General features: G+C 39.3%; 1 protein-coding gene across 1 annotated transcript in view; it reads right to left on the bottom strand.

Moving 5' to 3' along the window:
- The window catches only part of ANO6 (anoctamin 6), a 283,578-nt gene that overhangs the window by 48,811 nt on the left and 206,842 nt on the right, over nucleotides 1-27,925 (bottom strand). The window contains exons 9-11 of the mRNA XM_006865322.1: nucleotides 25,463-25,568; nucleotides 16,790-16,850; nucleotides 2,282-2,424 (exon numbers count right to left, since the gene is read on the bottom strand). Of these exons, the coding sequence (XP_006865384.1) occupies nucleotides 2,282-2,424; nucleotides 16,790-16,850; nucleotides 25,463-25,568 (310 nt within the window). The remainder of the gene's footprint in view (nucleotides 1-2,281; nucleotides 2,425-16,789; nucleotides 16,851-25,462; nucleotides 25,569-27,925) is intronic.

Here is a 27,925-nt window from a genome sequence, read left to right as displayed (position 1 = left end):
GTACGGGGGAAGGATTGCATGGAGGGGATTGTAACCATGGCAATAAGAAGATATACAATAGAATGAATGTAAAACTAATGTTCTCCCATGTAAACTATCACATAATTCATAATAAAACATTAAAAAAAAAAAAAGGGGGGGGCAGCTGTAATATAATACTAGCTGCAAATACTTACATGGAGTTTAGTCTATGTCAGGTACTATTCAAAGTAGGGTAGATACATTAAGTCAATTAATCCTTACCACAATCCTTTGAGATGCAACTCTGTTACTCGTTTGACAAATTATTTATCTATGCTGCAGATGAGAAACCTTTGGCACTGATGAGTTAAATAATTTGTCCAAGTACATTCAGCTAGTCTGTTGTAACTATCACCGTATTGGCCTCTTTAAACCAATGGCAGATATATTAGCAAGAAAAAGAAAAATATGTAGAAAGATAAAAGAAAAATGAACCATCTTCAATTTCTTAAAAGGTAAGATTTCAATAAAGAGTGAACTTACTGACATTTAATTTAAACTAAGTTGTTTTTCTCTAGTATTTTCCTCGAGTCCTGGTGTGGTGCTATCAGATAAGCACTGGATTGTTAACTGCAAGGTTCAAGCACACCAGCTGCTCCCTGCAAATCCTATACAGGGTCACAATGAGTTGGAACTGACTCAACAAAACTTAACAACAACAGTATTTTCTGATATTGTCAATTTTATAAGCTCTGATTGGTATTCCCATGTTCAAAAGACTATGAAAATCCAATTTTAAGTTTCAGCTTTCATTTGTGAATATAACATGTTCCTTTAATACAGATTTTGACACTGTATTCCCTAGTAAGCAGTAAGCACTATGCATAATAGGGATTATTTGATGCTTGCTTGGTGTGGCGCTGTAAGATCAGCACTGTACTATGAACCATAAGGTCAGCAGTTCAAATGCACCAGTTGCTCTTCAGAAACCCTACACAGGGTTGCTATAAGTTGGAACTCACTTGATTGCACTTTGCACAACAACAACAACAATGTAAAAAATCAATGTCACCTTTTACAGATAACGGAACTTCATTTTTTCCATTTGTGAAATGAAGTTAGGCTGGTTCCTTTCAGCCCCTTTCTGGTTTCAATATTCTATAAATCTGTGATTCAATTTATAAATCTATAGTTGGGGACATTTTCAACAGCCATTGGTAAAAACATTTTCTTTCCAAGAGCTATTCATTCATATTCTGAACCTATTGTTCTTATGCTGTAGATTGCAAGTACAATCAGCTCTAAATTTTCTCTGTTGATGGAAAACAGCAATAATGCAGAGGATTCAAACATCATCTGTTGCAGACTTTGGAATATTTATATAAAGATATATAGTTTTATTTTTACAATAGAAGTAGCAGCATCAAGTTTACCTTCATAATTATACAAAATGCTTAGCACAATGTCTGAACATAGTTGGACCTCAATAAATGTTTCCTTTCTTCCTCCATCCTTTCAATCTCACTTAAAGGATTAAGAGCTACATTATATGGTACACATCCCAACCAGAAGGTGGTGCAGTGACTGAGGCTTACTGCGATACTATGGGGTTGTTGTTGTGAAGTGCCGTCAAGTCTATTCTGACCAACAGCGACCCTGTGTAGGGTTTCTGAGGAGCAGCTGGTGAGCTTGAACTGCCGACCTTGCAGTTCAAATGGTTTTGCAGTCTGGCGCATTAATTCACAGCACCACAGGTAGCTAGTCTAACGTGAAAAAGGGGCCAAAATCAGCCAAATGCTGGACTACTAACCAAAAGGCTGACAAGCACCAGAGCTGCCTGAGCTGAAAGGTTTGGTATTTGGCATTCTGCTTTGAAACGTAGCTTTGACAACCCATGGATCAGTGTTATTCCACACCATGAGTCTAACTGATTTGGTGGCAACTGGTTCTGTTTGTTTGCAATAATGAAGGTGTATGTAAACAACTGAGAATAACTATTAAAAACCATGAACCTTTCCTTTCATATTTACTTATAGTCTACAAAAAAATTTCATGGCATTTTTACTGTTATTATGAAAGAAGGGACCACATTTGTTTCTTGTGCCTACTATAGTTCTAAGCAGTGTTTTTGTTTTTTTACCTTGTCTACACACTAGAATTATCAGAGGAACTCAATAAAAAAAATCCCTGTGGCCAGATCACACCTCAGGCTAGGTACTGATATCTGTTAAGCCCTCACCAGGTGATTCCTGTTTGTAGCCAAGATTGAGAACTACAGTAGTAAACAGGTTAAGTTGCATCTAAATAGCATCCGCCTTACCTGGGTAATCTCATTTATCACCACGTGAGTACACTTTGCTTCATATTCTGGTCGGGCTTGTTCTTCCTGCTGTAACTCAACAGTGTCCCATTCGTATTCAAGTTCTGCTTGGCGCCGTTTCCAAAACTCCAAAAACAAGGTAACTAATAGAGACAGATTAGGATCATTTCTTTAATATGACTGAGGTTTCAGAAATCTGTATCATACTGAATTATGTTAATAATCCGTAACACTTTTGCAGATAGTAAAGAAAATTTACCATATACAAAACTAATTTACAGGTGATACTAATAGTTAATACACACATTCATAGGAGGGGTCTTCAAAAACTTCATGGAAAAATGGAATTAAAAGATGGAACTTTGCCACAAACTTTTTGAAGCCCCCTTGTACATGAGTACATGTAAAAAATATTTGCACAAAATCACAGAAATCTTTAATAAACAAAGATATCTAAATGTGAAGCTAGTGTTCCTCTGTATATCCTTCATCTAGATCTGTATAATTCTGAAGGTGGTCATCTCTCTAACCTTCTGTAAAGAATTTTGCACACTTTGATGTATATCACATTTAAACAGCAGTTTTGGCATCTTTGAGGGACTCATATCATGTTCCTTTTAAATATTCCTTTGAGTTTCAGAACAACAAAAAAATTTTGAGGGAGCAAGAGTAGTGCTGTAGGGTGAAGGAGGTAAAGGTTTCCTTGTTGCCCTTGAACAATGATGAAAACAAAATTTCTTTGCACAACTTCCTGACCTTTTTCTCACCAGCGCAGTTTTCAATTTTCTTAAAAACTTCTTCATAATAAGTTCTGTGATTGTCTGTGTCTCTTGAGAAAATCTATCAAGATTACGCTTTGGTATCCCAAAAGACAGACAGTCACCGTAACCTTCTGAGTTGATCTTTCTTCCTTGAATTGAACTGGCCCACCAGATCCCCTCAGAAGCCACAGTTTTAATTGGATCTTTTTTTTTTTTTAATGCACCTTAAGGGAACTTAGACAATTGTATTACTGAGAAAATTTGTTTGTAGACATCCATTGATTACAGAGATATATTTCAACATGTTTTGTTTGGAATAAACAAACCATTACATGTATGAACTGGAGCCCTAGTAACAATACTTTTTTACTTACCTTAGTATTATGTGCTAAAACAAGGACAAAAATGGAAATTACCCAGGAGTATGAAAAGTTAATGAATTCAAATTTGTAGTATATAATGGTAGCTCTGGGAGCATCTAACATATGTTTCAGGGCAGGCTTTCCCAGGGAAGGAAACAGTCTAGGAGGTAAGTCTTGAGAAATTATTAAGGGGTAATCAGGTGGATTGAACCGACTCGACGGCACTTAACAACAACAACAATCAGGTGGATTACCCTAAAAGCTATGCATGCAAAGACAAGTACTTTCCAGGGTGCAGTGGGGCATGGGTCAGAAAGCTGCAAAGATCTACAGGGGCACAGCACCAAGGGCTTTGTAGTCCTTGTATAAGTAGTTTGATTTTAACCTACCAAATTCTTCATCTATCACAACCAGCTACACAAGTGACATTGGAGGGTGAAATCTACAAAGCCCTAATTTTGATTTGTGTCCAATTAGCAAATGAAGTTCCCGAAAGCTTTACTCTATTCACATCATCATGGTCAATTCTACTTTGTGAAGGCAGCTCTTCCCCAGTTGTATTTTGTGTTCCTTCCAACCTGAGGTGTTCACCTTCTGGCACTGTATATAATAGAGTTCTGCTGATATTCATAAGGTTTTCAGTAGCTACACATTCAGAAGTAGTCTGTATTTCCTTCTTCCTTGTCTGTTTTAATCTGGATGCTCAGCTGAATGCTTTCCACCATGGGTAACCCTGCTGATCCTGAAAATACTGGTAGCATAACTTCTAGCATCAGAAAAGCATGCAAGTCAGCACAGTATGACAGACTGATAGATGAATGGTGGTCAGGGAAGGGTTAGAAAGATGGAAGCGCTGTCTTCAGAAATGTATGTGTAAATGAGGGATATGTCAAGAACTACTGATATTTAATAAAAGTTTCTATGAATTCATAATAATTTTACTTTCTTAAGAAAGATATTTTTCTTGAGGAAATGGCTCACATGGTTTAGAGACAGGCAAGTCCCAAATTCATGGTCAGACATCTGGCTGGTACAGCTGTAGGAGCTGACCGATATAAGCATAGCAGGTAAGATGGTCGGCTGCCAGCTCACTGACTCTGGAGGCTGATGCTTACCATTAACTGGAGGTCAGATGATGACAAACCAACTGTAGGATCCAGAGCAAGGGATCCTACAGTTTGCCTGAACATCCATATGTAGGTACTGGATACTGGCCATACCCTTGAGGAAACTCCCCAATTACATAACCAGCAGGCCTGAATAAGGGTATCGTGGGGACTCCCAAGCTTGCGCATGCCATCTGAAGTCTTGGGAAGGCTTTGCAGCCTGGAGAACTGTGTTCTTTAACTTGTGTGGTCTGACTTGACTCCAAGTAATTATGGTCAGAGTGACAAGTACTGCCTGTGCAGCTGGCGTCAGAACAGAAATGGAACAGCTGGAGCAGAAAAGAATCGTTAGTAAATTGATTTGCATTGATCTATGTGCATTTGGTATCAGAAGTGAGAAGTAGAGACCCCAGGCCCATCAACTCATTGCCTTGAGATGTCTGATAATAACTAGGAAGTTTTCATCACTTTGTCCCCTGTACTCCCAACACATTTATAGCTGTGTTTGCAGGAGAGGTAAATACCCATGTACCAATATTCTTCTCAAACTCTTAAATATTTGTGGGATATTTAAGTATGTATGGAAGTCCTGGTGTGGTACTGTGAGTTAATGCGCTGTACTGCAAGTCTGGCTTGAACTGCAAGGTCGGTAGTTTAAGTTCACCAGTCACTCTTCTGAAACCTTTACAGGGTCACTATGAGTCGGAACCAACTCAACAGCACTTAACAACTATATATATATATATTCCACTTTTCCTTCCATACTCATTCAGCCTGTGACTGTATCCATGCATTTACCTACAGAACATTGTTAATCCAAGGTTGTGTATATATCACTATCTACTTCTATCCACTTTAGCTCTTACCTACCTCCCTGTGTCTTCATCATTCTTCTGCCAACCTCCCTCTTATTGTATTTTGTCCTCCACCTTCTTGTATATTGTTCTCCCCATCACTTAAGTTTGGTATTGGCCATTTTTGAATCAGTAAGTTATAATTCACTATGCCAGAATTGACAAATTTAAGAGGAACAGTGTCACTGTCATCATCAAAAAGAACATTTCAAGATTTATCTTGAATACTGTCTGTGATAGGATAATATTCATACACCTACAAGGAAGATCAGTTAATACCACTACTACTCAAATTTATGCACCAACCACTAAAGTCAATGATGATGAAATTAAAGAATTCTGCCAGCTTCTTTAGTATGAAACTGATCAAACATGCCATTAAAATATATTGATAATTACTGGTGATTGGAACAAGAAGGATGGAAACAAAGAGGAAGGATCAGTCACTGGAAAATAAGGCCTCAGTGATAGAAATGATATTGGCGATTGCTTGATAGAATTTTTCAATACCAAGAACTTCGTCATTGCAAATATATTTTTAAAACAACATAAAAAGCAACTATACATATGGACCTCACCAGATGGACTACACAGAAATCATATTGCCTACATATGTGGGAAGAGGTGGTGGTAAAGTTCAATGTCATCAGTCAAAACAAGGCCAGGGGATTACTGTGGAGCAGATCATTAATTGTTCACATGCAAGTTCAGGCTGAAGCTGAAGAAAATGAAAACAAGTCCATGAGAGCCAAATGATGACCTTGAACATATCCCACCTGAATTAGGGACCATTTCAAGAACAGATCTGATGCATTAGACACAAACGACATTAAGACCAGAAGAGGTTTAGGATGACATCAAGAACATCACGCAGGAAGAAAGTAAAAGGTTACTAAATGGACAGGAAAGAAAGAAAAGACCAAAATGGATGTCAGAAGAAACTCTGAAACTTGCTCTCTAGCAGAGAGATGCTAAAGCGAATGGAACAAATGAGAACGTTAAAGAGCTGAACAGAAAAAAAAGGGCAGCTCAAAAAAGACAAAGTCAAGTATAATAAAATATGCAAGGACCTGGAGTTAGAAAACCAAAAGGGAAGAACACACTCAGCATTTATCAAACTGAAAGAACTGAAGAAAAAATTCTAGTCTCAACTTGCAATACCTAATGATTCTATGGATAAAATACTGAATGATGCAGAAAACATCAAAAAAGATGTAAAGCATATATAGCACTATAGCACAAAGAAGTGGTTTTCAACCATTTCAGGAGGTAGCATATGATCAAGAACTGATGGTACTGAAGGAAGAAGTCCAAATTGCACTGAAGGCATTGGCAAGAAACCAGGCTCCAGGAAGTGATGTAATACAAATGGAAAACTTTAAACAAACTGATACAGCACTGGAGGCACTCACTCATCGATGACAAGAAATTTGTAAGATGTCTGCCTGGCTAAGAGATTAAAAGTGAGCCACATTTTTGCTCATTCCAAAGAGAGGTGACTCAGTAGAATGTGGAAATCATTGAACAGTATCATTCATATCTCATGCAAGTAAAATTTTGCTAAAGATCATTTTAAAATGCCTGCAACAGTGCCTCAACAGGGAACTGCCAAAAATTCAGGCCGGATTGAAATTATACATGGAATGAGGGATATCATTGCTGACATCTGATTGATCTCTTGATTAAAAGTAGAGAATACCAGAAAGATGTTTACTTGTGCTTTATTGACTATGCAAAGGCTTTTGACTTTGGACCATGACAAGTTATGGATAACACTGTGACGAATGGGTATTTCAAAACACTTAATTATGCTCCTGAGGGACTAACTGGTACATAGACTAAGAGGCAGTCATTTGAATGGAACAAGGGGATACTAAATTGTTTAATATCAGAAGTTGTGTATGTCTACTATACTTGCTTGGATCCACAATCAATACTAATGGAGGCAGCAGTCAAGAAAGCAAATCTGCTGCACAAGACCTCTTTAAAATGTTCAGGAGCAAAGATGTCAGTTTGAGGACTAAGGTACACCTGACCAAGCCATGGTATTTTCAATAACCTCATATGCATGTGAACATTGGACAATGAATAAGGAAGACCATTAAATAATTAATGCATTGGAGTTGTGTTGTTGAATAATATTAAAAGTACCATGGTCTGCCAGAAGAACTAACAAATCTGTGTTTGAAGAAGTACAGCCAGAATGCTCCACAGAAGCCAGGATGGTAAGACTTTATCTATCATACTTCCAACATGTTATCAAGTAACATGGAGAAAGTCATCATGCTGGGTAAAGTAGAGGGTCAGTGAAAAAGAGGAAGACACCCAAAGAGATGGATTGGCACATTGGGAGCAACAATGGGCTCAAGCGTAATAACTGTGAGGATGGCTCAGGCCTGGGTGATGCTTCATTCCGTTCTGCTGAGTTGGAGTGACTCGACATTACCTAACAACAACTCTCCCCAAAGAATGTGGTGTGGTTCAATTAGACTTTGTCAAAATGGCAATTTGGGCATCCTTGAGGGACTCAGATTGTATTCTTTTTAAATGTTCTTTAAATTCGGGTAAAAACAAAGTCATCTAAAGTGGCAAAATCAAGGATATAGGGTGGATAATGTTTCTGAAAGAAATTCTCACAGAATAGTTTTTGCAACTCTCAAAGCATGAGCAGGTACATTGTCGTGATAGAAAAAAAAATATCCTGGGTACAACATCCCTGGCCTTTTTCTCTTCTTTATAATAAGCCTCATGATCACCCTGTGTCTTGAGAAAAACCTATCAAGATTACCCCTTTTGAGTACCTCAAAGTAGCTGCCATAACCTTTTGAATTGTCCTTTCTTCTTGAAATTTAACTGACCCAGTAGGTCCTTTCAAAAGCCACAGTTTTGATGGTCCCTTTTGTTTGAAGGCACCCTAAGGAAACTAAGACCAGTGTATTACTGTGAGAATGTGCCTGCTGCTATCCACTGATCACAGAGACATGTTTAAACCAAGTTTATTTTAAAGAAACTTGTGTATCTATGAACTGGAACCCTAGTAGCAATGCTTTTCCACTTACCCTTGTGTGTGTGTATATGCACTTCACTAGTTTTGCTTCTCTAGAGAACTCATTCTAAGATGGGGATTCCTTATACTCCCTTTGGTCCCTTTGGACACCAACTATAAGCTCTGGAGTCCAGGAACCCCTAATTCTGACCTGGTCACTCTCTTTTTTTTTTTTTGCTTGGATCAACCATCAGCACTCATGGAAGCAGCAGTCAAGAAATCAAATGACATATTGCATTGGGCAAATCTGCTGCACAAGACCTCTTGAAAGTGTTCAAGAGCAAAGACGTCAGTTTGAGGACAAAGATTCATCTGACGCAAAGCATGGTATTTTCCAATAACCTCTTAAGCATGCAAAAGTTGGATCGTGAATAAGGATGGCTGTAGAAAAATTGCATTTGAGTTATGATGTTGGAGGAAAATATTGAAAGTACCACGGACTGCCAAAAGAACCAACAGTTCTGTGTTGGAAGAAGTACAGCCAGAATGGTCCTTGGAAACCAGAATGGTCAAACTTCATCTGTCATACTTCAGACATATTGTCCGAAGGGACCAGTCACTGGAGAAGGGTGTCATGTTTTGTCAAGTGGAGGGTCAGAAAAAACGAGATGGACTGCCACAGTGGCAGCATCAATGGGCTCAAAAGTAGTAATGATTGTGAGGCTGGCCCAGGATCAGGTAGTGTTTTGTTCTGTTGTACATAGGGTTGCTATGAGTCGGTACCAGCTTGATGGCACCTAACAACAACAACAACAACACTCTCACTAACGACTTATATTTGGTAATTCACTAGAACAATTCACAGGTCTCACATAAAGTGCTATAATTGCTGTCTTAATTACCTAGTGATGCTACAAGAGAGATACCATAAATAGGTGGACTGAACAAACAAATTTATTTTCTTACAGTTTGTTGTTGTTGTTGTTGTTAAGTACCACGGAGTTGATTCTGGGGCTGCAAAGCTTTCTGGAAGCAGAAAGCCTCGTCTTTCTCCCACAGAGTGGCCGGTAGTTTTGAACTGCAGACCTTGAGGTTAGCAGCCCGATTCGTAACCACTATACTACCAGAGCTAGGAGGTTATAAACGTAAATTCAGGGGATGTTTTCTCTGCCAATTCTTGAGGAACGGTCCTTCTCACTTTGAGTTTCTGCTTCTGGGTAATCTTCATGTGACTTGGAATATATATTCTCCCATCTCTTTCTTTTGTTTGCTTGTTACATTTCTTTTATATCTCAAAATAGACTGATTTAAGGACACACCCTATACTAATATTTTTCTCATTACTATAACATAAACAACCCATTCCCAGATGAGGTAGTAACCACAGTAATGGTGGTAGTGGTTGTGTGCCATTCAGTTGGTTCTGACTTACAGCAACCCTGTATGGGGTTTTTGAGGCTATAAATCTTTACAAGAGCAGAAACCCTAATTTTTCTCCTATAGACTAGCTGGTAGATTCAAACTGCTGATTTTGCAATTAGCAGCCCAATGTGTAACTCACTATGCTACCAAAGACATCGAGATTAGACTTTATAACACATATTTTGGGGGGACACAATTTAATTTACAACATTTCATCTTTGGCTTCCCAAAATTGATGTCTGCCTTACATGCAAAACACATTCACCCTATCACATTCCAAATGTACTTAAAGCAGCTTCAAGCTCAAAATCTTACCTTCGAAATAATCTAAATCAAATATGGGTAGAATGTGGGGCATATTCATTCTATCCTGGAGTAGAATTTCTCTTCATCTGTAAACATATTAAATCTAGATTACAAGCTCTCTGCTCTCAAAGGACAATGGTGTAACAAGCACAAGGTAGACATTTCCATTATAAATGGGAGAAATTGGTAGGACAAATAGGATAACAGCCACCCAACAAGTCCAAAATCCAGCAGAAGAATTTACATTAGCTTTCAAGGCTTGAAAATATGGGGTCATCTGGGCAATGATCTTGGTCTCCAGATTCTCGGTCATGATCTCTGGATCTGGGTACAGGTCCTTTGGCCCTGGGCTTCAGCTGTACTTTCTAGGCCCACTGACATGACAACTTTGCTTCCTTTGGTTTTGGTGGCTCCATTCTCCTACCATTGGAGTGGTGACTTCACTCCCTCAGCACTAGGCAGGCTCTGATCTTTTGTCCCTTGGGTATGGCAGCCTTACCCTCTCGGTTTTGGGTAGTAGCCCAATCCCTCAATACATCTTAGTGGCCGTTCCACACACCAGAATGAGTTTATGGCGCTCTGACTCTTGAAACCTAGGAGGCTAGGGCCCCACTCTGCAATCCAGGGATTGTATCCCCAGCCTTTGAAACTGAGAAGGCCCTGCTTCCAATGTTCCTTCCAGCAATTCTGCTGGTCTCCGAGCTGCTACAGGGATGGTCCTTTCCTTTTCTTGGGAAATAACAGATGTGGTTCCTTTGACTTGTTTTCTGCCTGTAGAATTTCAACAGGCAGGTAGTCTTCTTTTCTTCATTCTTTGTACCCTTCAGTCCAAGTTGGTGTGTTTCTGCTGTTAGATCCATCAGTCGAAAACTTTTGTCTCTTACCAAAATATCATGTAGCGACTCCCTTGGTGAACACTCTAGGATGCCCTTAGTTTAAATCAGAAGTGCCCCATACAGCCTCCAAAGCTATACATCTTTATGGAAGCGAATTGTCACATCTTTTTCTTGAGGAATGGCTGGTGAGCTTGAACCACGAAACTTTTGGTTTGTAGCTGAGTGCTGAATTACTAGACCACAGTTGTTGTTAAGTGGCATTGAGTTAGTTTGACTCATAGCAACCCTGTATAGGGTTCTGAGGAGCGACTGGCAAGTTTGAACTACTGACCTTGTGGTTCAAACCAACCTTGTGCTCTAGTGCCACACCAGGATTCTTTTTACTCCTTTTACTATTGCTGCTTATTGTTAAGTGCCATCGAGTCAGTTCCAATTCATAGTGACTCTGTATAGTGTTTCTAAGGAGTGACTGGTGAGTTTGAACTGCTGACCTTGTGTGGCTATCCCATCTTGTGTGACCTTATCCTATCATGCCATACCAGGAATTCCTTTACCACTATTGTAAAGTGCCATCGAGTCATTTCCAACTCATAGCTACCCCATCTAGAGTTTCCGAGGAGCACCTAGTGGGTTTGAACTGATGACCTTGAGGTTTAAACTGACCAGGTGGTCTAGTGCTTATCTTATAGTGCCACATTGTTGTTGTTGTTAAGTGCTGTTGAGTCGATTCCGACCCAAAGTGACCCTGTATAGGGCTTCCAATGAGCAGCTGATGAGCTTGAACCACCGACCCTGCAGTTCAAACCACTTTGCAGTCTGACGCATTAACCCACAGCGCCACACCAGGACTCCTTATAGTGCCACATTATTGTTATTGCTAAGTGCCGCCGAGTCGGTTCCGACCCATAGCGACCCTGTGTACAGGGTTCCCGAGGCTGTAAATCTTTACGGGAGCAGAATGCCTCATCTTTCTCCCGCGTAGCGGCTGGTAGTTTCGAACTGCTGGCCTTAAGGTTCGCAGCCCGATTCGTAACCACTACGCAAAGTGCCACATTAGGACTTCACGATTACCCAATTGCAAAACCACTTCTACACTGTAGGTACCAAATTCTGTCTTTATTGTCCAGTTCTGTGATAACAGAGATACCACTAATGGGTGGCTTGACCAAACAAAAATTTATTTTCTCCCAGTTTTAGTGAAGTGCCATCGAGTTGGTTCTGACCCATAGCGTCTCCTAGGAGTGACTGGTGGGTTTGAACTGCTGACCTTGCAGTTAGCAGGCCAGTGCTTATCCTACAGCATCACATCAGGAGTCCAACCATAGGCATAGTGGTTAGGATTTATAACATATAACTTTGGGTATACAATTTAGTCATTTATGATTGCAGTTTTATTATAGCAAAAGGGTACACATTAAGAGATGAATAGGTAAGGTTTGGGAAGATCACCAATGCAGAGTTTCCATGGTCCAGTAAAGGACATGTTTCCTTCTCTTGTGCATGATATGGATCATGAACCAAGAAGCCCAGGGAACTTTCATGTGCAGAGCCTTTATTGGGATCTCATTACATAGGTATAATTGGTTGAATCAGTTCTCCAGACAGAGGTCAGCTGATATCACTGGGTGGGTCTTTCTGGCCTGGCCAGCCCTAACCTGAGTCACTTCATTAGCAGAACTCTCAGGAATAGCATGGACCCTCCACAGACACTTCTTATCACTAAGGACATTCCAAGGTTTTAGAGATTATCTCTCAGAAACCAAGGACAAAGACAGTATTCTTTGAGGGTAGTTCAATTCTTTATCCCACAACCCCGCAACACAAACAACTTGAGTGAGAAACTGGTGTGAGAGACTTTGGCACGCTGGCCTGTCAGACCTCTGGTCAATAGGGCTGACTGCCGTTCCTGTTCAGAGGAGCATCTTCTTTCTCCTTCTGTGTTCGTTGTGCACTGTCCCCCCAATCATATATTCAGTGGGTGGTGAGTGGAAGGGAAAGTGGGAGGGTCAACCATGGTTGTAATCAGCTTTGAGGCTGGATGGGATGGGAATATGGATTCTTGGTGACCACATGATAGGATGATAGGATATCTGGGAGTTACAAGAATGGCCAAAGTCAGAATTAGTAGGAAAAATAAACGCTGGCAAAAGAAAAGATGAAAATTTAAGGTTAGAGTGAAGAAAACTCATGTAAAAATAGGTCAGAAGAATGAAGGAATTGAGAGAAAGGAAATGTGTTCCACACCTTTAGGACATCATGGGCCACTATGAATGTGTGGGCTGGCTTGGTCAGAAAGGTCACATTTTTCAGGTAAGTATATGATTTATGTTACATTGACTATAAGAGGTTTCTGCCCTGAACTTTTATAATCCCTAGGGAACAGAAAAAATACGCTAGTGCCATACAGATCTGGACACAAAGATGCTACTGGAACATGATGGTGGCGACACGAATAACTACGTGAACCCACTGCCTGCTCAGTGTTGCCATTTCAGACTTCCTGTAGTGACGTTCACAGCAGAAGTTTTCATAGAGCAGAGGTAACAAGGACAGAGCTATAAAGTACTCAAAATAAAGAGTTCGTCGTACATACTTATGCTTTAAAATACACATGCAATGCTGCCAGCAGTGTTGACATGTTTTCTGCATTCTAAAATCTGATGAAGTAAAATGAGCAGTCTGATGTCTAAGTCAGTTCCATCGACATGATGCCGTTAAGGGCTCAAAGACAGCAGGGTTAGTTAGGAGAGCTGAAGTTGGTCTTGCTGGTGTGAAACTTCTTCTCTCTCCTCGACTTAAATGTCTGTCTTAATTAGAATGATCAGAGTCCATTAGTATATGGAGTTCAATAGATGGGATCATTTTTATTAATTACCAATCTGCGCTGAGACAAAGGGTAAGACAATAGTTTAAGGTGCTGACACACGTATTCAGCACATATGCTTTTACTGGAAAAAAATAATGTATCTTACAAGGGAGGAATACTGAGGATGTTAATTACAAGAATTTGATTTTTATTTTTCTAGTGTAGTGGTTATGAATTGGGCTGCTAACTTCAGGGTCAGCAGCTCGAAACTACCAGCTGTTCCATGGGAGAAAGATGAGGCTTTCTGCCCCATAAAGATTTACAGCCTCGGAAACCCTATACAGGGTCACTATGAGTCGGAACCGACTCCATGGCACATAAAAACAATGCGTCAAATTTTAGTCAGTGTTCACTCTCCAGGCAAATATGCTAAATGGCTGAAGGCAATGCAACTTACTGCATAATTCTGGCCATCTTGCAGTTGACACTAAGGAGTCCTGGTGGTTCAAGACGTTAAACACTTGACTACTAAACGAAAGGTTGGGGGTTGAAACTCTCCTGGTAGCTCTTCAGGAGAAAGAGCTGGTTATCTGCTCCCATAAAGATTAGAGCTAAGAAAACCCCAAAGAACCGTCCAGCTGTGTTGCATGCGGTTGCTACGAGTTGAAATTGGCTGGACAGCAACTCACAACAATGTTGTTGTTGTTAAGTGCTGTGGAGTCGGTTCCGACTCATAGCGACCCTGCACAGGGTTTCCGAGGCTGTAAATCTTTACGGGAGCAGAACGCCTCTTCTTTCTCCCGCAGAACCGCTGGTAGTTTCGAACTGCTGACCTTGAGGTTCACAGCCCGATTCGTAACCACTACGCTACCAGAGCTCCAACACTTTATTCAGAAGTGGCAACTAATATCTCTGAAAAGTATCCACAGTCATTGGATTGCCTGTTCTGTGATCTATTTGGTGACCTTCATAGATACAACCACGGCCAAGAGAAACAGTGCCACAGATATCTGTAAATAATGACTTCTTTAGGTAGCATGTGTGGATATGTGTGTCCCCCTAAGAATAAGACTCAGCTGGCTCTATTTCTTTCCTCACTTTCTTGGAACTTGAACTTTATTTTCCCTTTTACTTACACAATGAAACTGGAAATGTCTTCACTTTTGAAAATAAGAGTTTTTTTTCATTTATGGTAGAACATTTATATGAATTAAACATTTAAAAGTCTGCACTTAAAGAAAAACTATAGTTGCCTTGTATTAATGATGCTATTTAAAGTAAATAATAGATGCTAAAGCTCCTACGTAAGAATTACATTCTTTAGAATGACATCTGTTCTGCTTATTAAATACTTTTTGTTGTTATTAGTAAAGGTGTCCTGGTGTGGCGCTGTTAGGATAAAACACTGGATGGCTAGGTGGGTTTGAACAGCAAGGTCAGCAGTTCAAACTCAATAGCCACTCCTTGAAAATCCTATTCAAAGTTGCTATCAGTTGGAACTGATTCAACAGTACTTAATGACTCAGTGGTAGTTAACAACAGCATTATTAGTAAGAGAGTGAAAAACAAACCAGACCAGCTACCCGTTGATTCCAACTCATGGTGAGCCCCTATGTTACAGGTAGAGCTATGCTCCATGGGGCTTTCAGTGGCTATAGCCTTTTGAAAACAGGTCTTTCTGAATGGGCCCAAACTCAACCTTTGGTTAGTAGCTGAGTACTTAACTATTTGTGCCACCTGGGGAGTCAGTAAAAGAGTAGTATTTTATTTATTATTTATGAAATATTTACTCATACAAAAGAAGAACGCGCACAAGTAATCCCTGTGTTGCTGCTTCCCCTCCATTATGAACTGAATTGGGTCTTCTCCCAAATAAATATTGAAGTCATGGTCATATGGCCACTAGGATTCCATCATGTGAACTCATTTGGTCCTGAGCAGATTGGATTATTGTCCATAATGAAATGCAAACAAGCAGTATAGGATAAGGAATACTGGAAGTGTAGTGGATTACAAGTTGGGCTGCTAACTGAAATGTCAGTAGTTCAAATCTACCAGTCACTCCACAGAAGAAAGATGAGGCTTTCTGCTCCCATAAAGATTTATAGTCTCAGAAATCCTATACAGTAACCAATTCCACAGTACGTAAGCACCACAACCAGCCAGTGTAAAATGGATCCTGAACCTAATCACTTCAGAGTTATAATAAGAGCATCGTGAACATATATTCACACACAAACAGGCAAGGGAAGACAGATGTCATTGTAAGGATCATCAAGGACCACCCATACTAACCCTGAATCCAAGTTTGAGTAGTCCTTCCACCTCCCTGCACTGATACTAGTTTACACATATAGTTTGCTTTGGTCAATGGGACATTAAGAAACTGGATGCAGTCATGTTGTTGCTGTTGTTAAGTACCGTCGAATTGGTTCTGACCTATAAAGACCCTGTGTAGGGTCTCTGAGGAGTGGCTGGTGAGCTTGAACCACTGACCTTGTGGTTCAAACCGGTTTTAAAGTCCAGCACATTAACCCTCAGTGCTGTACCAGGACTGCACAGTAGGCCTTGCCCTCTTTTGCATCTTTGGAACCCTGAAACTACCAAGTAAAAAATTTGGGGCTTGGCAGATAAGAGACCACGTGGAGTAGAGACAAGTCATTTCAGCTGAGAGCCCATAGATCAACCCAGCTTGTGAACTACCAGACCATATAACCCCATTTGATCTGCCAGTCCACTACAGATACCAGCTGAGCTAATCCACACATGAAGAAGTTCCCATTTGACCCAGAGAACCATGAAACATAATAAATGCTTGCAGCTTGAAGCCACTACACTTTGGGGTAGTTTTTTTTATGAAGTAGAAGCTAACAGATATGATAGTCTCAGGATTGTAAAGTTTAGGAGTGCCAAAGACTGGGAAATCCAAAGTTCTAAAAGTGGATTATTTTGATAGACTCTATGAAACTATATAATACAATTAAATTGGGTTCATGTATGATCTTACATTTAATTTTACGTTAAGAGGCAAATTTCATAAGAAAGCTGAATAAAATGAATATAACTTACCCCATACTCCCATAAATACTGCAAAAACGAGGGTCCCAAAACTGTCAAAGATACATAATTTCTGTAAAATATAATGACATGTAAATAAATAGATGTTCTCCATTATAATTTAGCAAATATGTAATGTTCTGTGTATTCTACAGTCTAAAGATACAGGTAGAACCTTATGACAAAGTTCTGTGCTTACAACTCCGTCACAAGTCAGTTCTGATGTAAGTTAAGTAATTCATTTAAAAAAAAAAAAGTTTTCTTTATAACTGCCTTTTATTATCAGTATCTTTATGAACCAATATTTGTCTTTGACGGTTTGAAACATTACATATAAATTTACAGATACAATTTAATACATGTTGCTCTTAAGTGCTGTCGAGTCGGTTCTGACTCATAGTGACCTTGTATAGGGTTTTTGAGGAGTGAATGGTGACTCTGAACAACTGACCTTGTGGTTAACAGTTCAGTGCCACACAAGGACTCCATTTTAATACATACATTGTTGTTGTTAAGTGCCACTGAGTCGGTTTCGACCCATAGCGGCCCTGCATAGGGCTTCCTGTGAGCAGCTGGTGAGCTTGAACCTCAGACCTTGCGGTTCAATCTGACTTTGCAGTCCAGTGCATTAACTCACAGCACCATACCAGCATATATGAAAAAACACAAAAATCATTTTTAAAAGCTTTAGGTTTTTAAGTATAATTTGTCATAACTCCAATATATGTCAGGTGTTCTCCTTAAAGCTGACACTAGTGGAAAATCACCACACCAACCACATATTCATAGATGGGATTTTTTTGGAGTCTGTGTGTTTTTTTTAAAAACACAAACCTATACTATATGTAACAGAATGTCTTTTCCAACAGAATCATTCCATATCAGATAAAGCCATAGGTATAGTGTCTACAAGTTATTAGGTGGTACAAACACACTTGGCTGCTAACTAAAGGGTTGAAGAGATCAAGTTCACTCAGAGGCTCTTTAGAAGAAAGATCTGGTGATGTTCTTCCAAAAAAAACCCTGAAAACCCTATGAAGCAAAGTTCTACTCTGAAGCACATGGGGCCATTATGAGGTAAGGTCAACTTGATGGTAACTCCTACTAGTACTGGTATAGCTGCTAAGACAGCACTGAGCTGAAAGCCAGTATCAGGCTTCTGAATAAAAAGCCTACCTTTAAAACCTGTCATAAAGATATCTGAGGAAGGACTATGGCCTTATATGTTCAGTGATCTCTGAGTAACTTTTGAACTATTATTTGTATCTTATCATGGTATCAAACAGGCAATAAATTGAAGAATTCCCCCCACACCCAATTTTTTCATTAAGAGAAGACAAAGCTTAGATTTATCCTTAGATGGTTTTTCCCTAAAAGCAAACTTATAGGAATGCTATTTCCTGAAACCCAATGACGGGTGTTTTATTATCACTGGCATTTGTCACTGGCAAATAATTCCATTAGTATAGGTGCTTTTGCGTTCATTAAAATGAGTACATAGATAATGAATTAAGAAACAATTGTTGTTGTTGTTGTTATGTGCTGTGGAGTTGGTTCCGACTCATAGCGACCCTGTACAGGGTTTCCGAGGCTATAAATCTTTACGGGAGCAGAAAGCCTCATCTTTCTACTGCGGAGAAGCTGGTAGTTTCGAACTGCTGACCTTAAGGTTCACAGCCTGATTCGTAACCACTACATTACCAGAGTTCTTTATATACTACGGCAAAGAAGGGTCTACTCACTAGTTCTGATAAGGTCAATATATTTGCTAGTATCTAAATAGCTTATCTCCCTCCATGACATCCTTAGCAGTCTTTCGATTCATTACTATTTTTCACTGTTGTTGTTGTTAGGTGCCATTGAGTCGGTAACGACTCATAGCGACCTTATGCGCAGTGGAACAAAACACTGCCTGATCCTGGGCCAACCTCATTACTGTTGCCACGTTTGAGTCCATCGATGCCGCCACTTGTCCAATCCACCTCTTTAGGGCTCTTCCTCTTTTTCTCTGACCCTCCACCTTACCAAACATAATATCCTTCTCCAGTGACTGGTCCCTCCTGACAATACATCCAAAGTATGAGAGACAAATTTTGGGCATCTTGGCCTTCAAGGAGTAATCTGATTGCACTTCATCCAGAACAGATCTATTGGTTCTTTTGGCAGCCCAGGGCACTTTCAATATTCTCCTCTAACACCATAACTCAAATGCATCAATTCTTCTATGGTCTTCCTTATTCAATGTCCAGTTTTTGCATGTATATGAGGTTATTGAAAATACCACGGCTTAGGTCAGGCACACCTTACTCTTCAAGCTGACATCTTTGCTTTTCAACACTTTAAAAAGGTTTTGTGCAGTAGATTTGCCTAATGCAATACATCCTTTGATTTCTTGATTGCTGCTTCCATTAGTGTTGATAGTTGATCCAAAAGAAGGAAGTCCGTGACAAAGTCAATCTTTTCTCCATTGATAAGAATGCTGTTTATTGGTCCAGTGGTGAGGATTTTTGTTTTCTTTACATTGAGATATAATCCACACCAAAGGCTGTGCTCTTTGATCGTCATCAGTAAATGCTCTAAGTCCTTTTCACTTTCAGCAAGCAAGGATGTATCATCTGTATATCGCAGGTTGTTAATCAGTCTTCCTCCAATCCTGATGCCTCGTTTTTCTGCATGGAACCCAGCTTCTCGGATTATTTGCTCAGCATACAGGTTGAATAAGTATGGTAAAAGAATACAACCTTGTTGCACACCTTTTTTAAATTTTAAACCATTCAGTGTTCCCATGTTCTGTTTGAACAACTGCCTCTTGGTCCAGGTACAGATTCCTCATGACCACAATTAAGTGTTCTGGAATACTCATACTTTGCAATGTTGTCCATAGCTTGTCATGATCCACACAATCAAAAGCCTTTGCGTAGTCAATGAGATACAGGTAAACATCTTATTGATATTCTCTGCTTTCAGCCAAGATCCATCAGACATCAGCAATGATATCCTTCCACGTCCTCTTCTGAATCCGGCTTGAACCTCTGGAAGTTCTCTATCAATGTATGCTTGCAGACATTTTTGCACTGCCTTTAGTAAAATTTTATCCACATAGGATATCAAAGAGACTGTCCAATGATTTCCACATTCTGTTGGGTCACATCTCTTTGGAATGGGCACAAATATGGATCTCTTCCAATCAGTTGGCCAGATAGTTGTCTTCCAAATTTCTTGGCAGAGATCAGTGAGTGCCTCCTGTACTGCCTCACTTTCTTCAAAGATTTCAAGTTGTATTCTATCCATTCCTGGTGCCTTATTCTTTGCCAATTTCTTCAATGCACCTTGGACTTCCTCCTTCAGTATCATTGGTTCTTGAGCATATGCTACATCTTGAAATGGCTGAACATTAACCATTTCCTTTTCGTACAGTGACTGTGTATTTCTTCCATTTTCTTTTGGTGCTTTCTGCATCATTCAATAATTTGCCCAGAGAATCCTTCAATAACAAAGTCAAGGCTTGAATTTTTTCTTCAGCTCCCCTCGCTTGAGAAACGCTGAGTGTGTTCTTCCTTTTTGGTTTTCTGACTCCAGATCTTTGCACATCTTGTTGTAATATTTGGCTTTATCTTCTCGAGTGGATCTTCAAAATTTTCTGTTCAGCTCTTGTATCTCCTCATTTCTGCTGTTTGCTTTAGCATCTCTACACTGGAGAGCAAGTTTCAGTGTCTCTTCTGACATCCATTTTGATGTTTTCCTTCTTTTTTGTCTTCTTAATGACTTTTGGCTTTCTTCATGTATGATGTTCTTGATGTCATCCTACAACTCTTCTGGTCTTTGGGTCGGTCCTTAATGTTTAATATATCAAATTTGTTCTTCAGATAATCTCTAAATTAAATAATCCCTAAATCTCTATATTCAAGGTCATATTTTGGCTCTTGGGGACTTGTTTTCATTTTCTTCAGCTTCAGGTTGAATTTGCATATGAGTAATTGATGGTCTGTTCTACAGTCTGCCCCTGGCCTTGTTTTGACTGATGATAGCGAACTTTTCCATTGTCTCTTTCCGCAGATATAGTCAATTTAATTTCTATGTATTCCATTTGGTGAGTTCCATGTGTATATTTGTCTATTATGCTGTCTAAAGAAGGTATTTGAAATAAACAAGTCATTGGTTTTGCAGAATTCTATCCTGCATTCTCCAGCATCATTTCTATCACTAAGGCCATATTTTCCAACTACTGGTCCTTCCTCTTTGCTCCCAACCTTTGCATTCCAATCACTAGTAATGAGCAATACATCTTGATTGCATGTTTGACCGATTTCAGATTGAAGAATTCTTCTATTTCATCCTCACTGGCTTTAGTGGTTGGTGCATAAATTTGAATAATAGTGGTATTAACTGGGCTTCCCTGTAGGCGTATGGATATTATCCTATCACAGACAGCATTGTACCTCATGACTGATCTGGATATGTTCTTTTTGACAATGAATGCAACACCTTTCCTCTTCAACTCACTAATGCCTAAGATATTGATGTTTATGCATTCCATTTCACTTTTGACAACTTCCAATTTTCCCAGAATCATACTTTGTACATTCCATGTTCCGATTTCAGCGGATGTTTACAGCTGTTTCTCTTCATTTTGAGTTGTGCGCCATCAGCAAATAAAGGTCCCGTGGGGTTTTCCCCACGGGCTTTATGTCATCATGGTCAACTCTACTTTGACGAAGCAGCTCTTCCCCAGTCGCATTTTGAGTGCCTTTTAACCTGAGGGGCTCATTGTCCAGCACTATATCTGACAGTGTTTCTCTGCTATTCATAAGGTTTTCAGTGACTAAATATTCGGAAGTAGTTCGTCAGTCCTTCTTCCTAGTCTGTCTTTATCTGGAATCTCATCTGAAACCTGTCCACCTTGGTGACCCTGGTGGTATTTTAAATACTGGTGGCGTAGCTTTCAGATTCATAGCAACTCACAAGCCACCACAGTATGACAACCTAGTGACCATTTTTATATCTTGTAAAAATCCATAAAGTCTATTGGAAAAGTGGCAACCATATTCAAAGCAAAGTTAGGGGATGGGAAGATAAAGAAGCTACAAGTGATGAAAATTAGCATTTCAAATGTAAAGAAATTTCTTGTCAGTCAGAATGCTAAGAACCTTAGTCATAAAATCTAATCACAAAAACAGTACTAATCTCTATTATTTACACACTTTGTTTCTTGGTCCTGATTTTATTCCTATTTTGTTAAACCTCTCAGCATATATGTCCTTTAGGGAAATAGCCATCTTGTTCCAAAAGAAGGAAGCAAAAATTAAAATGTAAACAAATGCATGGATTAAAAAAAAAAAAGTTAAAGTTAGTTATTAGCAAATAGAAAAATATGGAAAAATGTTTTTGTTCCTTTTCTAGCCTTTTTTTGCCCCCCATTTCCTCCTTTTATATATTCTATCCCTTCTATAAATCACTCTGACAACACTCAAGGGATCCTTCAGGAAACTGGAATAGAATCAAACTTACTTCGTTTTTCCAAAATATAGTGAAAATAATAATAAGAAGAAAAAATACCGATGTACACAGGGATATATTTGAATACCATGTACTTTGAGATGGGTAGGTGGAAGCAGAAGGAAAGAAAAGAGGTCGGGGTGTGGAGAGGGAGGGGACTTTTTAAGGAAATTTGAATTTTTACTTATATTTGTACAGAGTACAATTTGCACTGATATTGTCTTTGGCATTTGCCATAAATCTAGTGTCTTGGGATGTGTGGTAAGTACCCATTTATCTGTTACTGTTGAGTCCATTCTGACCCATAGTGATTCTCTCGGACAGAGTAGAACTGTAGTTTTATGAAAGCAGACTACATCTGTCTCTTGTGGAGCAGCTGGTGGGTTTGAACTATCAATTAGCAGTCAAGTACTTAACCACTGTACCACCAGGGCTCCTTGTAATTAGGGGCTTCAAAAAGTCCATGGAAAATGGAATTAAAAGATAATGGAATTTTTCCATGAATTTTCTGAAGGCCCCTTGGATATCTGCTATCTCAAACCTGAAAAAGGAAAAACAAAAAATAGCAACCCAAAGCCCTGTGGCCATCAAGTTGATTCCAACTCATAGTAACTTTATATAGGATTTCTGAGACTGTAAATCTTTACAAGAGCAAGATAGTACCATCGTTCTCTCATGGAGTGGCTGGTGGGTTTGAACCATCGCTCTTTTGTTTAGCAGCTCAGTGCTTATCACATGGTGCCACTAGGGCTCCTTTGTATAACTAGAGACTTTAATGTAGGAATCCATGTCTTTGGAAGGTAGCTTCCCTCATTATTAATGTCTAGTCATTTACCATGTATGATCTATGACATACTTACAGAGTTATGCTTTTGTTTGCTTGGGGGGAGTAATATGATTAAGTGCCTAGCTGTTAACCAGGAGGATCCAAGGGAGGAAGACCTGGCAATTTGCTGCAATGAAGATTACAGCCTAGAACATGCTATGGGGCACTTCTATTCTATTATAATGGGTCGGTTTGAGTTGAAATCAACTTGATTGCACCTAACAACAACAACACATCTAATTTACAAATTATGTTTACAAATCCATGTGTTGACAACATCCTGCAATCATTTTTTATTAATTGGCAGAACAATTTTTCTAACATAGAGCTGGATGCAAGAGTATAGTGTGGAGGGCCACCATCAGCCTCACAGGTAAAATGTCCCATGAAGACCATAGTATTGGCCAGAATTGCCAATTTGCTGTCAATTCATTTCTGACCTTACCAGTCACCAGGTGGGTGAGCTTGAGCAAAGTGTTTAATCTCTCAAGTCCTCAGTGTGTTCTGTAAAATGGATATAATGCCCATTTTGCCTATCTTATAGGACTGCTGTGTGTGTGTCAAAAGTGAAAATATAAGCACTTTGCAAATCACAAAACAAAAGTGGCATCACAACCACAGCACTACGTTCAATTACAATCTCTTTAATTTACATGGAGTGAATTAGAATATTCTGAGGACATACGAGCATTTTCTAAACATTCATGGCCGAACAATGGCATAGAGAGATGAATATGATGAGGATATAATAGTACATCACATTTATCAGGAAAACTCTTAGAAATAAGCAGATCATCTTTCTACCTATTTAGTTTCTGACCTGCTTGTTAGTCAGTAAACTCCTTCCAGTCTCCTAATTTCTTGGATTGTAAGAAGTCATAGAGGTGAAGATCGACTATGTGTATGAAGAGCTAGATATGTCCTGTGGGAATGTTTGGGACAAAGTGGATATCTGCCATCACTTTCATACAAAATCTTTCTTTTACAGATTTATAGATACAGTCTTTATCTGACAAGTGATTTGGGGGCTTTAAAAATGCAAGTATATGCAAAAACAACTATGAATGTGATGGCGCATGTTGTTGTTAAGTGTCCTTGAGTCAGTTTCAACTTATAGCACTCCTATATAGGGTTTTGAAGGAGTAGCTGGAGGGTTTGAGCCACCAACTTTGCAGTTAGCAGTCCAGTGCTTACCCTACAGCACCACACAGAACTCCATAGTAGAGTGCACAGGGGACAAAATGTTGTAAACTTCTTAGGTAGTACCAAATATCTTAAGGTAATTAGTTTCTGGGTCTGGGGGTTCTGGACCATAGTCTCAGGGGACATTATGGTCAATTGGCATAATAAAGATAATGTTCTGCATCTTACTTTGGTCAGCAGTTACTGGGATCTTAAAAGCTTATGAGTGGACATCTAGGTACAATTATTGGTCTCTCTACGTGTGGAAGAAAGAATGATGCAAACTGAAGATGCTTGGAGTCCAATGGACATGTGAACATTAGTCACTATGACTGTGAGACCAGAAGAACTAGATGGTGCCCAGCTACTACTACCAAATGCTCTGAAAGGGATCACATTAGAAGGTCCTGGATAGAGTGGGAGAAAATGTAAAACAAAACTCAAATTTATATAAAAAGACTGGGCTTAATGGTCAGAAAGAGACTGGAGGAACCCAAGACTATGGCCATTGGCCACCTTTCCAGTCTGGAATGGAACTCACCCTAGTGGCCCAAATTTCCATCAAGCAGTAGATAGGCACCAACACTAGCAAAGAATGTTCACCATGAATGGTCAACCATTCAAGATCAAAAGGACAATATTTACCTAAGGATAACATCGAGAAGGGATGGGAAGGAGGGAAGAAGGTAGATAACTGCTATTCCACGGAGGGGGTAGCAATCATTGAGATGAAAGTGTAATGTAATTTGTTGAATGTAAAATTAATGATATCTGTAAACCTTCACTCAATTCATAATACACTTGAAAGGAGGCTAATTCAAGTATAACTTTCAGGTTCCTACTCACTCGAATTAAGAAAAATACTTACAATGGTAAACCTTTAAAAAGCATTTAAGAAGTAAGCCAGGTTAGAAGTTTCTGCAATGATTATTTGAAATGCTCAAAGAGTTGCACATTGACTCCCCACCACCCCAGGAGACTTTAGACAAAGTTTATTATTTGTAAACAAGGAAAACCCCATGCATTCCATACCTTCTCATAATATTTTAATTGGGCTTAGTTGAAAAATATTATTCTGAATTTCTCAGTACAATATAATTTCTATATTGTAATAAAACTATTTTATTTAACTCAATTTCTTTCATCATAAGGAAATATTTGGAATAACAAAATAAAATTACCTTTGAGGATTCACAAGTAATGTTGAGTTTCCAAAATGGACAAAGCCTATCACACTGAGGACACATTATGATCTTGCCGCCTATATCAGGATTACATACTTCTTTGCTAAAGACAAAAAACAAAACATTTAATTGAAATAAGTAGACTTTGGATATAATAAAGTTCAATACACATTTATGATAACAAGCAAAACGAAACCTCTTAGAAAGCCAGGAATAACAGGGAACTTCATTAACCTGAGAAAGTCTTGCTACATAGACTCTCTAGAAGACATTATACTTTAAGGCAAAGTGCTAAAAGTAATTACTTTAGATCATGAACAAGAAAAAGTGTTCTATTGCCACTTCCTTTCAGCTGGAGGTGGTTGCCTGCACAGTAAGTCAAGGAAAACAAAATATGAATATTGGCAAAGAAGAAAACTGTTATTACTAACAGGTGACACAATTGTTTGCATAGAAAACTCAACAAAATATACAGAGAATTGTTTAGAATTTGTGAGTTTAGTAAGCTTGCTTAGGTGCAAAACCAATATCCAAAAAGGAACTGTGGAATCGTGTCCCTATAATTAGAGAATAATTATTTTTAAAAGATACTATTTATAATACCTTAAAAAATACATGAGCCTAGGAACAAACCTAAAGAGCCCTGGTGGTTCAACAGTTGAGCACTTAATTGCTAACCAAACCTACCCAGCTGCTCTGCAGAAGAAAGACATGGTGATCTGCTTTCATACAAGATTGTTGTTGTTAAGTGCCGTCGAGTTGGTTCCGACTCATAGCGACCCTGAACAGGGTTTCTGAGGCTGTAAATCTTCACGGGAGCAGAAAGCCTCATCTTTATCCCACGGAGCAGCTGGTAGTTTCGAACTGCTAACTTTGCAGTTCACAGCGCGATTCGTAACCACTATGCTACCAGAGCTCCCGATGGAGGAGTTCTACTTTGTCATGTGGGGTTGCTATGAGAAGGAACAGCCTTGACAGTACCTGACAGCAATAAGGAATAAATCTCACTGAAAAGGTACACAATTTATATGGAAAGAATGATAAAACCACCTTGAAAGACTTTAAGAAGACCCACATAAATAGATGCATATATTACATTCATGATTCAAAAGAATCAATGCTTAAAGATGCCAGTTCTCCTCCCATTTGTGCTATAAATTCAATGGAAGAGCAGAAGGCTAAGAACAGAGAAGATTCTTCTGAAGATCAAGGCTTATTGGCATAGGTTAAGAAAATTGACTGAGAGAACACAGTAAGGAGTTCAGAAGCTGACCTCTACAAGACAGAGCTGGCACAGTAATAGACGGGGCTGGTACAATGGGATATCCATATGGGAAAACCATGAAATTGTGCCAATAATCAAAACATATAAAAAACTATTTTAAGAGAAGTCATTCATATAGGCCCCTACATCAATGGGCTTGGCTGCCCAGTTGGGTGTCCGTGTAAATGTTGTTGTTGTTAAATGCTGTGGAGTCGGTCCAACTCACAGCGACCCTGTATATGGTTTCCAAGGAGTGGATGGTGAGCTTGAACTGCCAACCTTGAGGTTTAAACAGACCTTGCAGTCCAGCACCTTAACCTACAGCAACACACCAGGATTCCAAAATAACTCTGTGAAATCAAATGGGCACAGGAAGCACTTCCAGAATGGTCAAATAAGGGTCTCTGAAAACACACTATTCCATAAAAGCAAGGAGAACAATGGCAAAAACTATTTAAAAAAACAGCCTTTTCAGAGTTCTGGAAATGGACCAAGACTTGCAGTGATCGGAGGAGCATTTATTAGAGAAAAACACTGTCTTTATATGAGTATCCAGCTTTGTGGCATTTCAACAAGCCCTATTTCTATTCCCATCACCCCACACTCACTGTAGTCTTACAAACCAACAATCTTACAACCAAGGTAGCTATGGAAAACAGCAGCCTAAGTGGCTGTTAGCGTCCTGATATATGCTGTAAAATAAAGCACTGGACCACAAGGTCTGTTTGAACTACAAGGTCAAGGGTTCAAACCCACCAGCTGCTTCTCAGAAACTCTATGCAGGGTTGTTATGAGTCAGAACCAAATCAACACTACTTAACAACAAGCAGCCACTGGAGGGGATAAAAGGAGGTTGGAGCTATTGAAAAAGTCCCATCTCCAGAGAATTATCACTACTTGACCTGTCTGGCAGCTCCCTGGAGAAGCTCCATTCTCCGTGTTTGTCATTATTTGACCAGCCTCAGAGTTCATTCTTTACAGAGAGCTGTTTCCCCAAGATATCTGCTGAGCATAATCAACAAGAATTACGTAACATTGCAGGTGGTTTAAGTAAGGACTAAAAGGAGAATGACACACACACACAAACCTTACAAGGAAAAATTAAGGAAGGCGATATACACTGAGAAAACAGACGAAACCAGCTGCCCTTGATTAGATTCTGAAACACGGTGACCCTATGTAGGTAAGAGTACAAC

Source organism: Chrysochloris asiatica, unplaced genomic scaffold (assembly GCF_000296735.1).
Source record: "Chrysochloris asiatica unplaced genomic scaffold, ChrAsi1.0 scaffold00077, whole genome shotgun sequence".
NCBI classification, from domain to species: domain Eukaryota; kingdom Metazoa; phylum Chordata; class Mammalia; order Afrosoricida; family Chrysochloridae; genus Chrysochloris; species Chrysochloris asiatica.
The sequence above is the reverse complement of the archived record's forward strand: the minus strand, read 5'-3'. Positions and strand labels throughout refer to the sequence as shown.